A 16257-nucleotide genomic window follows, 5' to 3' on the forward strand; every position below is an offset into this window, starting at 1 on the left:
AGTGACCAGAAAAGAGGATGTGGCTAAGTGGAGTTCTGTCGGGTTAATGCCCTTTGGTTCTTTAGATTGAGGTATATGACATGTATCAATATATTAAATTTGGTTTGCACAAAAACACAATTTAAGGGAATCTGTCATCAGGTCTTTGCCATCTAATCTAAGTGCAGCATCCAAGCGATATGTCACTTACTGGGCTGCTTGCTGTAGTTTTGATAAAATCACTGATTTATCAGCAGGAGATTATCACCAGAGGACTAGTAAACCTGCTGCCATGTAATCCTTCATATACATGAGCTCTGCATAACCCCGCCACCACAACTGATTGGCTTCTTTCTGCCTATGCACAGTGTACACAGGAAGCTGCCAATCAGTGTTATGGGTGGGGTTAAACAGAGTTCAGCATTCGGAGAACTGCTAGATCTGCAGCAGATTAAACAAAGATGTTATCAAAACTGCAGAAAGTAGCCCAGTAAGTGACACATTGCTGCAATCAGGATCTATGCCTCTACATCATGCTGCTCTCAGATGGGTTGTCAAAAACCGTGTGACAGATTCCCTTTGAAGCTATGTGCACACACGCTGCGGATTCACCAGCGGATTTTTCTGTGCGGATCCGCAGGTAAAACCGCAGGTAAAGTGACCTGCGGTTTTCCTGCGGATTGGCCAGCAGTTTTCCCCTGCGGTTTGACACCTGGGCAATGGAATAGGTGTCAAACCGCAGCGGAATCCGCAGAATGAATTGGCATGTCAATTCTTTCTGCGGATTTAAAACCGCAGCTTTTCCGCAGTGAAAAAACCGCAGCATGTGCACAGCGGATTGTAAATCCCATAGACTTACACGGTACTGTACACTGTCTGCAGAACTGCTGCGGATCCGCAGGGACAAATCCGCTGCGGATCCGCAGCAGAATCCGCAGCGTGTGCACATAGCCTTAAAGAAACACTACCTAAAAAAGACTGATAAAAGAAAATGAGATAAATTGCTTGTGCTGTTAGTAATTTTCCAGGGTTTCCTATATGAAACAGTCCTGCAGAACTCCTGCAAAGAACACAGGGTTCGTTTCCTGCTAATCCCTTTTATTTTCAGCTTTGAGGCTCGGCTTTGACGAGGCGTGAGACTTAGTTAACTTTTGGATATATTTATTATTAATGTTTTAATAATGAAGGGGCTTATTAATACTGGTGTTTTGAATGCCAGATTAAATAAAAAAAAAAACTGCTGAAGATGCTCCAAATTCATTCAGAAGCGTGTACTTAAGGAGTTTGGCGCATCTTTCAACTGCGGTGCACCTGGACACGTGGAAGCATCAGAATAGACGTGAAATGTCCATCGTCCATTGATTCTCCCGCACTCCCTGCATGCCACCAGCATGTCTGAGTTATGTCCAATTTTCAAAAACTTGGAAGCGGTTGACGGAAACGAAGTAAAAATGCCAAAAGTTTAAAATTTTTGAGCAACTTGGAGTTGCGCAAAATATTTAGCGACATTTTAAACAGTTTTATTTCAGAACTCCGGATAAAACAGCGTGATAATTTGGGGAGTAAAACTAGATCAGGTAAGCAGGCAGACACCAGGTTTTGCTGAAAATTGAGCCAGAATTCTGGTGTCTTTAGCTGGTGTCTTCCACTGTGTTTTGCTCCAGTCAGGGAAAAGGGGGGAGGCTCCTGCTGAAGTCAGCTATCTACAGCCAGGCACTGGATCCTACAAAAGTGCTAGATAAATGCCTTATCTAAAAGGACACACGGAGAACATTTCTTTATATATTTATTAGCTATAATAGACAAACTAGAAATAAAAGAAATCAGAGACTTAAGTGAAAAATTGAATAGATATTGTTGTTTCGTTTTTTATATTTAAGAGAGAAGTGCTAATAAATAAACACAAAAATAGAATATTAGTGAATTTATTTAAACTTTTAAAATGCCAAGACACTGATTCATTAATATATTAGAGTCGAACATGTTTTTTTTAAGGGCCAAAGGAGAACTGTTGTCAGGGACTCAGGCCAGTAAGGTGCCCAAACTCACATGTGGTCTTTTTCCTATTTGATTCACGTCCAGAATAAAAGTGCCATATTAAATGGTCAAGAATGTGCAATCTTCATTTTGCATAAGAGTAAATATATGGGAACAAATCAGAATTCTCTTATCCCTCCTTTATGGACCCATTAAACCTATGGTATGGGCTTGATAAATTGTGCAAAGATCATAATATTGTTTATTTTCATAAACCAGTGCATCATTGCGGATTAATGCTACATTCCCATGTTGTAGAATTTCTACAGCATTTCTGCATCAATTAGATACATTATGTTCCTCGCGTCTTTCTTCATTGCATTTTAGTTCACTTTTTACGGTGCTTTTTAATACTGCGTTTTCTGTCTTTTTTGTGTGTTATATTTTAAATAAAGCTTTTTTTTGCCATTTTTTATATATAGTTCCTGGTTTTGGAAATGTACTAAAAATGCTTATGTGTTTTTTTAATTGCAGATTTTGTGCTTCTCATGCAATTCTAAAGGGGAAAATCTGCAAAAAAAATCTACGTGCCCGCAAGAGAAATTGACCATTTGTGGGTTTCAAACACACACCGCGGGTCAGTTTACACAGTGTAAAAAAAAAAGCATAGTGGGCAGGAGATTATTAAAAAATCCCATCAACTTTGCTGGAGCTGTAAAATGCTGCACTTTTTTTGTGCAGCGACCATACGTAGCGTAAAAAGCTTGCCAAAAACTCATCATGGGAACTAAACCTAAGGGCAGTTTCACACATCAGTGTCTCCAGTACGTGTAGTGACAGTTTTCTCACGTACCGGAAAAACTGACACACGTAGACACATTCTCATGAATGTGTCTATGCAGATGTCAGCGTGTTTTCACGGACCGTGTGTCCGTGTGCAAAACACGCTGACATGTCCATTTTTGTGCAACAGCACGGATCACACGGACCCATACAAGTCAATGGGTCCGTGTAAACACATACCGCACACGGATGCTGTCCGTGTGTGATCCGTGTGCGTTTTTAAAAGTCAAAGGGTTAACGTTAAAAATAATTTTTCAAAAACACGGACACACGGACAGCACACGGACATACGGATAGCACACGGATGACACACGGATGACCTCCGTATGCACACGGACACACGGACACGGATAGCTCCGGTACCGGTTTTTCCGGTACCGGAATTATCTGGACGTGTGAAACTGCCCTAAGTCATTCCTGTGATGACCATCAAATGTCTGCTAAAGAATAGATCAGGGAGGCTGTTACAAAATTGGCAGAGTTCATATATCTAGACCAGGGGCACTTTGTGGCCCAAATATTTTTTATAGTATCTGAGAAGAGAACTATTGACTTCACCAATCAATAAAACATTGCATGGCACAGGTGAGAAGTAATACCCTGAGCAGTTACTATAGGCTTCTTCTCCACTTCTCCATTTTTTTTTATCTGCCCTTGTTTTCATACACATAGCCTATTATATTACACCATACCATATATTCCCACATTCTGTTCCATCCGAACCACGCACATTATTAGTCTTCAACACTGGAGAAAGCTCCCTTTGTGTTATGTGGAATTCATCAGAAAGTTGGGTTGTTGGGTTGAATATTTTATCCTAAGCCCTCTTCAATAAACTTTATAACCACAGTTCATGAGAATCCTGTGAAATCAGATTGAGAAAAAAAAATCATCAAAATGCTTGTGAATATTTGTTGGACCTAATGTAACATGCAGGGGGGCAGCTACTGTATGTATAGCAAATTCCTGATCTTTACATATTGACTTTATTTGTGCATAATCACTTACATGTGACTGGGAATTTGCAGATTTACTGTCATGTCCGGATCCAGTTTAATTGTTTTTTTTTTTTTAATGGAAAATATGGAGGGAATGTGATGACAGAATGAGCCCTATATTTTTCAGGGTTTTTTTTTTTTTCATTTTTTTTTTATTGTGAAGATGGTATTAGCATCATACATCTTTTTGAAGCTGTTTTGCTTGCTGTTTCATGCTACATTTCCATCACATTTCCATGGACCTTTAAGCCATTAGTTTTTATGCTTCACTGGACAGGAACAGCCTGCAACATATATGATCCATTGTACCCATCCATAGAGAACCCATGCTCCACCAGACAGAGCCTAATAATTCAAGGTCTCACTGACCCAACTATGATGTTTTAGCTGCAGGAGCCTTCCTCAAACTGAATGAAGCTATGGATTACTTACTGTGTATTTCGCAAAGAAAAAAAAAAGTTAAAATGCTAAAGAACAGCTTTTAGCTGGTGCTGATGTATTTAAATGGCCACCAGCCTTGGACAAATTTAAGAAAACTGACCGTCACATTCAAACATGAACTAGGTGTGAACAGGTGCTTACCTAGAGTCACCACCTCATATAAAATCAAACAAATAAGGCAGCACTCTGCAGCGCTATAGCATGCAAATATGAAATATGGAAATTGAATTGCATTACTACACTAGAAATATGAAAAACTGAGATAGCTTAGCGCATAAATTGGCCAATTCATGTGTACCTGGAAGCCACGTTAAGGCGATTCTCGTTTTCCAGGACCTAACACTGCCAAACCTTAGACTAAAGTCTTCATCTGTTTGGGAACCTATGTAAATCCTCTCCTTAGACTGAAATCTATTTCTCTGTGGAGGGGTGGTGGCCCTGCTGTGATTAAAAAGGCCTGTGGCTAACAGGTGGAGGGCTCAGTCAGAAGGTTAATGAATACAGATTTAAAAAAACTGACCGTCACATCCAAGCATAAACATTGTGTGAACAGGTGCTTAACCTGGAGTCACCAACTCATATACATGCAAGCAAAAAAGGAAGCACACTGTAGCACCATAGCATGCAAACATGAAATATGAAAAATGAATTGCATTACTGCATTAGAAATATGAAAAATTGAGGAAGCTTAGTGCATAAATTGGCCAATTCATGTGTACCAGCCTTGGACAGACCTGATAATGGAGCACTGTCCTGTTTGATGTCAGGATGCAAGAGTTCACCAACACTATTCCAACATGAGAAATTATATTATTAATGGTATTTGATGCTAATGGTAAACCATATTGCTTTTGCAAACTCAATTATCATAATTTTTTTTTTTTATGAAATAGCAAATTACTCTCCATATACTCAAGAACTCATGTTGGAGATAGTAAGAAAGCAAAAGTAGTCACTTTATTTTGCAAAAAAAAAAAGTCTGTAAAAAAATTTGTTTATCGCTATGGCATAATACACATAAATGCATGGGATGAAATCATGTGGCTTTTATATGAGCCACAAACCTTATTAATAGTTATAAACTGAATTAGTAAAGCGTGTTATCTTCAAATCTATTGGGAAATTATGCCAAGATTTACTGTGCAGACCAATGAGAGTTTTCATACCTGTACATCTCTGGAGAGAGGATGGTTGCTAAAGTCAAGCAAATCCTTCAGTTAAGTCAAAGAAGAAGTGAATGAAGCGCATGCTCTTTTTGTTTTGTGGTGCTATTCCATTCTGTGCCCATAGGAAGGCGCTGTTGGACAATTCTCTTGTATTCTGTGAATTAGTGTGTGACTTGCCCTTTGGTTAACCTGAAGGGGAATGGAGAGCACGTGATCCCTGCTAATGTCCTTTATTCATTATCTTTAAGACTTGGCATAAGCCAAGTAGTTTAATCTCTTAAGCATCAGTTAAGCTGCTGTATAAAAAAAAATTAAAAAATGTTGGAGAAGAAGATTCTTCCTTCTACTGTACTGTTTTACAATGCAGATATACTGTATTTGGTATAATTGTGTATGATAGATAGCAGAGAATGCTGCTCTGCTGCTGACAAGAATTAATGTACTGGTTAAATAATGCACCTGCTTTGCCTATTTGCAGAGTTGTCTTCAAACACTATGGCATACATTAATTCCCATACCTTTCAAAGGCAATAATACCCTTCATTTAACATAGTAACATAGTTTTGAAGGCTGAAGGGAGACCTTATGTCCATCTAGTTCAGCCTATTAAGTCTATTTACTAAAGGATTTTCTGTACAGAGCAAAAGGGAAATGCAAAAGCTGAAGACAATATATATATATATATATATATATATATATATATATATATATATATACGGCTCAAAGATAGTAGGCTATCGGTTGCTTTACAAAACAAATAGCCACACACATGTTAATCTTTATTGTATCCATTAATTGTAATGTACAATTCATAGTCACAAACTCACTGATTCATATATCTGTCCAATTAGTGAAGAAATTACATAAAAAAATATAATGAACTTCAAGACTAAACATAAACTGTCCATAAATCCCCAATGTATCTAAGCTGCCTAACCACTAATTATAAAGAACAATTAATGCATTAAAATTATTGTTTTCATTTTCAGCTCTAGCTAGCCCTTTATTATAGGTCCATATTCTCCTGCATCATAATTGAGATGCATGTTCAGCCTCACACATGGTGCTTCTGAATCGTGTGATAAATTGTGCTTCTTCTGTATCCTGGGGTCTCCCACTTCACTCTCGCCCTTTAAATTCATTCTTGTGAAACCTTGAGTGAAAAAAAAAAAGAAAAGAAAAAGTATTCACACTATTTGCTTTATGACGTTACACCAGATTCTTCCCATCCTCCAAAGTTCAAAGATGTTCTCACTACTAGAAGTTGTAAACAGTTTGTTGCCTTGCAATTACAAGTGACACCAAAAGCACTAAATAAATATTCTAGTTTTCTTTGGATATCGCCCATTTGCCACACCTTCATATACTACTTTTCCTAGGCTGAATTCTTCCTCAGATGCTTATCTGATTCCTGTCTTGAACAAAGCCTGTATAATAAGAGTTAAAAAGGAGAAAGAAACATTAGAAACATAGAACATAAGAGACAACAAAGAAAACAACAACAGAGTACAAACTTAAGCATTCTTCCCTACTTCTCTACTAATCATATTCAGAAAGAAAGAAAAAGAACATGACATTCTAAATGAATATATTCTTATGACATTCTAAATGAATATATTCTTCATCTTGTTTGTAAATATGTATAAATGAGTAATTGTTATAACAAGAAATCTATTTACTATATAGCTCTCTATATCTATCTAATCTATCTATCTCATATCGATCTAATCTACCTATAGCTATCTCTATCCATCTATCTATGTAATCTATATCTATCTATTATAAATCTATCTAATCTATCTATATCTATCTACCTATCTATTATCTATCTTACCTATCTATTATCTATCTATCTATCTATCTATCTACCTATCTATTATCTATCTAATCTATATCTATCTATTATAAATCTATCTAATATATCAATATCTATCTATCTAATATCTATCTATCTATCTATCTATCTAATCTATCTATATCTATCTATATACCTATCTATTATCTATCTATCTATCTGTCTGATCTATCCTGGTTTAATATTTCTATATTTCTATATCATAGTTCTTGTCTTAGGCACAGACTTGGCTCTGTATGACCTGCACTGCAGTAGAACTTTCACTTTTTAATATTCCTTCTTTTATTTGGTGTTACTATTAGAGGCTTCTGGGAATCTCAATCTAGTGAATAGAAGTTTAAAGCTGATGGTTATTTATGGTTCCATTGAGATGAGTCCTGAGTGGCTGGATGGGAACACGTGATTCCAATAAACTTTGTTTTATGGCTTGAGAGTTGACAAGCTAAAATATAATTCCCACCATAAATTAGTTTAACAGCATACAAGTGCAGATGCGTTGTGTTCCTGCATGTAGTAATAAGGATCAGTGTTTAGAAAGGATCATTTCTGTCTGGATCTCCTAGCACTGAAGCCTTTCTATCTGCTGGATCTACTTTACAAGAAGAAGAAGAAGAAAAAGAATAGAAAGTAAGTGTTTCTCCATGTAATCCTGGGCTTGATGGGGGAGCTGGAGCAGGGCTTATACACGTGTTTATTATGGTCATGTCTTACTTTTCGATCACATACATAACCCCCATTGTGGCTGGTTCTGTTTTCTCTGTATTCTATAGGTTCTGTAATTATATCTGATCAGGTTTATTTCAGATGTGAATATAATGTAAGCAGAGCAATGTATTTTATAGCGTTGCTGAAAACAATCCCCATGATGATTATTATTATATTATTTTATATTCGTTTAATTTTTTTTTTCTTTATTATCCCAATTACATAAAGACTTTTTTTTTTGTTTTTTCTTAAATGTTGTACTAATTTTTTATTTTCCTTTGCAACAGGTTACACACAATGGAAGGACAAATTGGGTGAGTTTACTATTCTCATTTTTATTGTTTTCATACATAGTGTCAGTGTGATTTGTCAGAAATTGTATCTATTATGAGATTATATCAGTGTGCTATCATGCACCATTGCAGTCTATATACATATATATTGGAGTGTTCTGCTTAGATCCCTTATCTTGTTTTTTGGGGGGCATAATAAATAAAGTTAGGGGGTTGAGGATAGCTGATGTGGAATATGAAATGTATGAAATGACTTAGTGGTAACTGAATAAGTCAATGAGTTCGGTGCATTCTGGGAGTTTATATGATCCCATATGGCTGGAATATTTGATGGGGGTACAGTATTGACTGGAAGTGATGTAATTATATTGAAGACTTTTATTGATTCTGGAAATTTTCCAGATGTCTGTCTTGTTGGGTTTGGATGAACTATAAGTCAGTGCTTGTTGGTTCTGTTGCACTGTATAGCGCCTCCCACAGTTTGGAGTGATGGTATACAATTACAGCACAGCTTCATAGCAAGAATTTTATGTGAATGAATGGTTACTTATATTTGAGAAAGTGCATAAGTGGCTATAGGATTATAATCTTTGCAGCCTTTACAATGGGATTAGCTGATTTCTGGGGCAGTACAATGCAGGCAGCACTGGCTTCATATTGCTGCAGAGTATATAAATACAGATTGGAACAACCTCTTCCTAATACTATGAATAAGCAGAGATATTTAACACACGATATTCGTTTCCTTCTATTTTTACAACACATATATTTTACATAAATATCCATAAAAAAAAATCTTCAGTTACAAAAAAAAAGCAATGCATGAATATGTCTGTAATTTTCTAACATTATGAGAATATATATAAAATATATATAAAATTAGACATTGAAAGAAAAAAAACTATATTTATTTCCCATTTATAGACTTAGTTATATATTGACATTTTGCATCATTTTATTTTTTTATTTATTTATTTATTGCATCTCATCATTTTCATCAGCGGCAAGGAATTAAGTCTTATGAAATAAAAGATTAAATGATCCAATTTTTGTATGAATTAGGCCCCAGAATAAAGAAGTTAGATCAAAAGCAGCTCTATGGGCTGAGGAGCAGGAGGTGAATATTTAACGCTTTTGTTCATCAATAACACTGTGGCTTTGACCTGTCTGAGCAAGTCTTCCCATAAGGTGAAATGCAGGTCACAACGTCTAAGTAATATGAAAATGCCAGCTCTCTGGTAGCCTTTCTTTTCTAAATTGTGTTAAGTAAAATCCTAAAATAACAGATAAATTCAATGTATAATATTTGGGGAAAAAATGGTCTCTTTTTAAATGCATCTCAGCTACAACGATATTGTAGATTTTGCAATTAATATTCTAGAATATAGACAATAAATCTTTACGTGCAAAGGAAAGGTATGTGCAGATGGATAGATAATGGGTAGAATATACATATATATAATAGATAGAAAATATATAAATATGCAGATAATAGATAGATAGATAGATAGATAGATAAGAGAATATATAAATATACAGATAACAGATAGATAGATAGATAGATAGATAGATAGATGGATAGATGGATAGATAGATAATATATATAGGTAGATAGATAGATAGATAGATAGATAGATAGATAGATAGATAGATAGATAGATAGAAAATATATATATACATATATACAGATAACAGATAGATAGATAATAGATAAGATAGATAGATAGATAGACAGACAGACAGACAGATAGATAGATAGATAGATAGATAGATAGATAGATAGATAGATAGATAGATTGATAATATATATAGGTAGATAGATAGATAGATAGATAGATAGAGATGAGATTGATAGAGATATGCATACATTATAGTCTACATATATATATATATATATATATATATTTGTGTATACCTCTATTTGTCAATCTATAAATATAGACAAGTACATTATATATACATAATTTTATGAATGTAAGGCGCATATATATATATATATATTTATATATACATGTATATATGTATAGATCTCTCTCTCTATGTATATAATGAGATAGGGATACTTACAGCAGATACATTCTCATATATTATTATTATACATGTAAACTGTTTGTATCAAACTACATCAGAACAGAAAACATTATCTATTTTACCACTAAGTAAATGATTGAACGAATGCATACATGAGAATCTGGCCATGAGCACTCACCTAACAAGTGTAGAGCGGTCTCATGCATGAAGAATGCCTGGTTGGATTATTGAGGATTTCTGGCTTTGGAAGAGGGGAGGACATTGAGTTTGCCCATGAGTCAGGAACAAATCGTGAACTTTTGTCCTCTGCTGTGTGACTGTCGAGCACTAAAAATAATGAAACTTTGGGATATGTGTTGCTAGTGCCCTCTGACCTGCTCTTCACCATAAACGCTACCACACTCATTCCTGGGCATAGTACAAGGTTTGGCTGCTCACAAGAAGCCTGTCTGGTAGGCAATGCACCATGGATATTTTTAATTTCTATTATTATACTCACTGTCTGATGGAGATGATGATGTGACGCTTCCACACATTACAACTGTTGGATGCAGGAAATACTAAAGCCTGATTGCTGTTTATTATCTCTAACATTTGCTGCACTATATGGTGGATTATAATTTTGTATCTAATGATATCACTGTGGCTGTTTTGTGAGTATCTTTGGGTATTTTTGCCTTCATATAATATGCATACAGATGAGATAGACCTGAATGTAAAAGAGCTTTGTGAAGGATCTCAACAGTCTCATCTGACATGCAGTCCTATGTAAAAGCATGTATTGCAGCAGCTTAATAATTTCACAATGAGTTGTCCTAAATGAAAACTGATCCATGGACAACCATAGCTCTGCTATATCTGCATTTGCTTTGTTTATTAATATTTTACACTGTGTGTATTTATACTGTTACACTATATCTTAAGGGTTTTAGTTTGCCTTTCGGGCACATGCACGTGTGCAAATTGTTGACCATTTATATAAAATATTTAGGGATTTGGGATGAAATACGGTCGTTGTGGATTTCTTTTTAGTAATAACACATCATGGCTGTGTATAATAGAGTGATCATTTTAATAGGATTTCCATGAAGTGTAGAGGTCAATCCCAGCGTCAGGTTACCTGCTGAAAACTGACATGGTATTGTCACACATCCTATGTCATTAGCATTTATTTCTCCTTTTCCCCCATATATTGGACCCAATGCATATATATATATATATATATATATATATATATATTTTTTTTTTTTTCTTTTTGTACACACAATCTTGTCCTTTTTACCTTCATCATCTCACACCTGCCACCATCCTTGTCAAATAGGTGATTCATAGTTGATTCCTAGGAGAGCACTGCACCAGATAGGAGGATTGTCTATACGTTGTCTATATGTACCCTGTAGAACCGAATTTGTGTGGTGTTTACAGAGTCACAGATTCGATTCTAGGGGAATATATGGTCGATGCAAAAACTTCGAATCCTCCTAGAATAGTTAATACATATTGCGGCCATTTCTATGGGACTATAAAAGCAGAGATTCACTCTCATATTCTTCTTTTCCATTCAGTCTATAGTTCATATGTCTTCTAGCTTTGATGTTTGTGGTAATATGTATCCTCTATTATATACACACACAACACCTCCTATCATATGTATCCTACATCCTAGATACCATCCTTACCTTATCACATATATATATATATATATATATATATATATATATATATACCATTTCATGGAAATTTAATCTAATCCTTGTGTAACATCCCATAATCTCCACATTATACAGTATATAACCCCTACTATATATACTATCTATTCTTAGTTCTTTATGTATATAGATCTCTCTGTATGTATATATATATATATATATATATATATATATATATATACTGGTCATTTTACTTTATTTCTATTCATTTGCATGCTGTATAATAATATTTTATTTTTTTCATGAGAATTGAATCACTTAAGCTTGCATTACATTAATTTATTGCAGACTGATTTATGCTTCAGCTCACTCATGTTTAAGGTTAAAGGTAAAATAAGTTTATACTTTGGGGAATCTCTGTAGATATGAAATAATTGTCTCTCGTTTTATTGAACCTTGTGAAAAGTAAACCACAAGTTACTGATTATCTAATTTATTTTCAACCTGACTAGATTCTGGTAACTTTTAGATGACCCCTCGAAAGACAAAGGCAAGACAGGTCTATTGTACATGTTATAGAGCCCCTGATGTCCCCCTGACAACATAAGAGCTCTGGCTCTCCCTCCTCACATCAGACACCAGCAATAACTACACAGACATGTATCTGTTTTTATAAAACACCTATGGTTGTGGCCAACATTCTTGTAAACAATAAAAAAGTGAATTATTTGTGTAAAACAATATTTTTTTTTTATTCAATAGTTACTACATGCAGTTGTGATATAAGGGATCAGGGAAAGATTTCTTGCATATTTAGACGTGCAATGTGTGATTAAGAGCAGGAGAGGGGATGGAATGTTCATAATGATCCAATTAAATCAATATTATTTTGTTATTTTCTGGAAATTATGAGCTACAATTAAAATCCAGTGATAAAGTTCCTGCCCTGTGATTGGCTGGCCTGGTCACATGGCCTCCTAACTTTATTCAGTTGACAGCAAGTAGGAGGGCTTTATGGAGGCAAGAAAAAAAAGACAAGAGCAGAAAAATTAGTATTTTCTATCCTGAGAAATTAATGGCCATGAGTTCTTATATGGTAAACTCTAAGTATGTGGATCCTAAATTCCCTCCATGCGAGGAGTATGTGCAGAGCAGCTACCTGGCAGAGCAAGCCCCTGATTTCTTCAGCTCCCAGCAGGGCTCTGACTATAACCAGCATCCAGCTCTCTACACCTCCCGGCCAAACTACAGCGAGGAGTCCTCCTTCAGCTGTAGCCACCATGCACCAGGCTCCTCTGCACTGCAGCCCCGGGGTCACCCTGGCCAGGAGCCACAGAACCCTTACCCTGCTGCACCTGAGGACCCCTGCCCAGCTCCTGCCCAGATCACCAGACCCTGCAACCAGCAGCACCCTAAAAATGGAAGTCTATCCAAGCAGCCTGCAATAGTGTACCCCTGGATGAAGAAAGTCCATGTGAACTCAGGTAAGGCAGCCACTTTCTTCCTATTCCAGGGTATGATTCTAGGAAACTAGACTAGAAAGCTGCTGAAATTATTATTTATGGCCATTTAAGCCTAGGAAGCCATTACACTCATCATAAATTTTTATGGTTGAGGGAATAGGCCATGTGGCTTTGTTGTTTCTACTGAGGAGCAAACTCCATCATCAAAGTGTGTGCATGCTTTAAGCAGAGTAGTGCTACTTACACACACCCATATATATATATACATATATACTTTTTTTTATATATATGTATGTATATATACAGCTCAACAAAATGAAGGGAGCACTAAACAATGCAATGTATTGTTTAGTGTTCCCTTTATTTTTTTGAGCTGTATATATATATATTTAAGTATATATATAATTTATTAGTAGAGTGTATATAATTGATTGTAGCTCAGTAGAAAAGGTTTGCATTTTTACAGATCCATTCGATTTCACAAAGTCTATTTTTTTTTTTTTCGTTGCTTCCTTTCAGTCAACCCAAACTACACAGGAGGAGAACCCAAACGTTCCAGGACTGCATATACCAGGCAGCAAGTCCTGGAACTGGAGAAAGAATTCCATTTTAACAGGTATCTGACAAGACGTCGGAGGATAGAGATCGCCCACAGTCTGTGCCTCTCTGAGCGCCAGATCAAAATCTGGTTTCAGAACAGGAGGATGAAATGGAAAAAAGACCACAAGTTGCCCAACACAAAAGGGAGATCTTCATCTGCTTCTTCTCAGCACATACAAACTCTTACCAAGGAGCATCAGACTGACCTCACCTCTTTATAAGAAGAATTGCAGATTATTATTATTATTTTATTTTTATTGTTATTTTTTTTTTCTGGGCATAAAATATTGCCAGGACTTTAATTGTGCAGCAGAATCAGAACTAGAATGCTCACAGCTCTCAAGAATGTCTTCTGGACATCATAAACTGTGAGGACATGTTTCTTTTTTTTCTTTTTTTTTGGTCCACATCATGAGGATGCTACAAAAGAGACCTATGGAAATATGCCTTAGGTAAATCTGTCTGTACGTTCTGTCTAATAGCACAGGGCAGCATTGGGTTAACAAGGAAATTGGAGAGATAAAACATAAATGTGGGGACCATATGGGGAAAGCTCTGCCATGATTTCGTTGTTTTTTCTTTGTTACTGCCAGTGGTTATAAGTTACACGATACCAAATGACAGGAAAATTATTATTATTATTATTATTATTATTATTATTATTATTATGAAATAAACGGGTTATTTTTTATTTGTAAAGTGTATTCACTTATTTATTTAAAGGGGAAACTGATCTTATAAAACACACACACAAAAATTAATCATTATAATAATACAAGTACAAAAGCCAAATATCCACAAAGGAGAATTGTTCTCATTAATAGTGTGGCGGGAGGAATCTTTTCTCTCTCTGACAATTCTATATATTTATGGTTGGTTTAGTATAAGATTCACAAATAGGATTTTAGTTTGTAGAACAAAAAAAATATGTAATTTTGGGGTTTTAAATGAGAGAAATTTGATAAATGTAATATTTTTATGGGGAAAAGAATCCACAGGAACAATAAAATGTCCTAGCAAACTGTACAGTTCCATGTAGCATATTCTGTTTTATTTGTATTATTTTCTGTAGCAATATAAACTTACAATAAAAAAAAAGTATTCTATAATTCACACTGTAGAATGAGTCTTCTTTAAGGTAGAAAACGTTCAGGTTCATCCATTGTAAAATATTTGTACCTTAATTATGAAAATGAAATGTATTTTATGCTTATACATTTTTTTCCATCTTAGTTTTTTTTTCTTAAAGCAAATTTGTGAAAATGTAGATATTAGCTATTCACCTTTGTGAGCAGCAGAAGGAAAAGAAGAATTACCGTACATGCTAGGATTGTTTTTTGTTTTCCATTGTTATAGAGCAGCAAAATGTTATCTTATTTTTATAAAAAATAATAAATAAATAAAACATTTAAACATGTATGGATTTGTTACACTTTTATTGATTTGATTGTGACAAGAAATTGCTAGGAAAACTTTATTGGTTTATTAGATGCATTTTGTGATGATTGTAGTCTTGGAAGTAACAATCAGTAGCTGTAAATATAAAAATATAAATTGATGTCCCAGACAGGAAACTAATTGTACATGGGGTATGTGAGGAATCCTTATCTGGGTCATATAGTGTTTGCTCTTACATCTGCAACACACTGACAGGAAGATATGGGGAGATTCTTTGTTTGCTCCTAAGCTGCAGATCTGAGGTCTCAGGCTATAGGTATAGATAATATTAGAGATGTCTCATCCATGTGTTATGGGAACATCATTGTCCCTATGACAGATCATACAGGGGAGAAGCAGCTTCATGTTGAGAGGGTGAAAAGGTATTTTACTAAAGTTCTGCTCAGCCAAAAACCACAGGTTCATCCTGAGGACAAATTTTCTATGCGATTAGTTGGATTTCAGCCGAAGGATCTGACCTCTAAACCCTTGACCTCTTGGACCTTAACTCCCTACTTTAGACATAGGAGCCTTTTAGATTTACTGCGTATAAAAGACTTCTTTGTACATGTGTTACCCTGATAAAAGGGGTTCACCAGGTATATAGATCCAGATCCAGAATCAATGATGCAACTCACATCTGTTTATCTATCTATCTATCTATCTATCTATCTATCTATCTATCTATCCCATATCTATTATATATTTATCTATATATTATCTATCTATTATCTATCTATCTATGGGAATAGCTATCTATTTAATATTTATCTGTATATCAATCACCTACGTTTGTACAGACAGACAAATAGATAGATAA

The 16257-nt window shown here is 35.3% G+C and overlaps 2 protein-coding genes across 2 annotated transcripts in view; both read left to right on the forward strand.

Annotated features, from left to right (window-relative positions):
- HOXD3 (homeobox D3) overlaps positions 1-16257 on the forward strand; it is a 46925-nt gene that overhangs the window by 15031 nt on the left and 15637 nt on the right. The window contains exon 2 of the mRNA XM_073577423.1: positions 8252-8278. The gene's annotated coding sequence lies outside the window, so the exon portion shown is untranslated. The remainder of the gene's footprint in view (positions 1-8251; positions 8279-16257) is intronic.
- HOXD4 (homeobox D4) lies at positions 12788-15061 on the forward strand. The gene is made up of 2 exons (XM_073577624.1): positions 12788-13421; positions 13920-15061. Exons 1-2 carry the CDS (start codon positions 13013-13015, stop codon positions 14219-14221), a joined length of 711 nt encoding a protein of 236 aa, XP_073433725.1. The 5' UTR covers positions 12788-13012; the 3' UTR covers positions 14222-15061.

The sequence above is a fragment of the Dendrobates tinctorius genome, unplaced genomic scaffold (genome assembly GCF_039654945.1).
Source record: "Dendrobates tinctorius isolate UK_male_01 unplaced genomic scaffold, ASM3965494v1 ptg000056l, whole genome shotgun sequence".
In the NCBI taxonomy this organism is placed as follows: domain Eukaryota; kingdom Metazoa; phylum Chordata; class Amphibia; order Anura; family Dendrobatidae; genus Dendrobates; species Dendrobates tinctorius.

Excerpts from the sequence above, each read along its gene's own strand:
- HOXD4 (XM_073577624.1), top strand. The coding sequence starts at position 13,013 with ATGGCCATGAGTTCTTATATGGTAAACTCTAAGTATGTGGATCCTAAA. Across the intron at positions 13,422-13,919 it reads GAAAGTCCATGTGAACTCAG|TCAACCCAAACTACACAGGA; the intron begins GTAAGGCAGCCA and ends GCTTCCTTTCAG.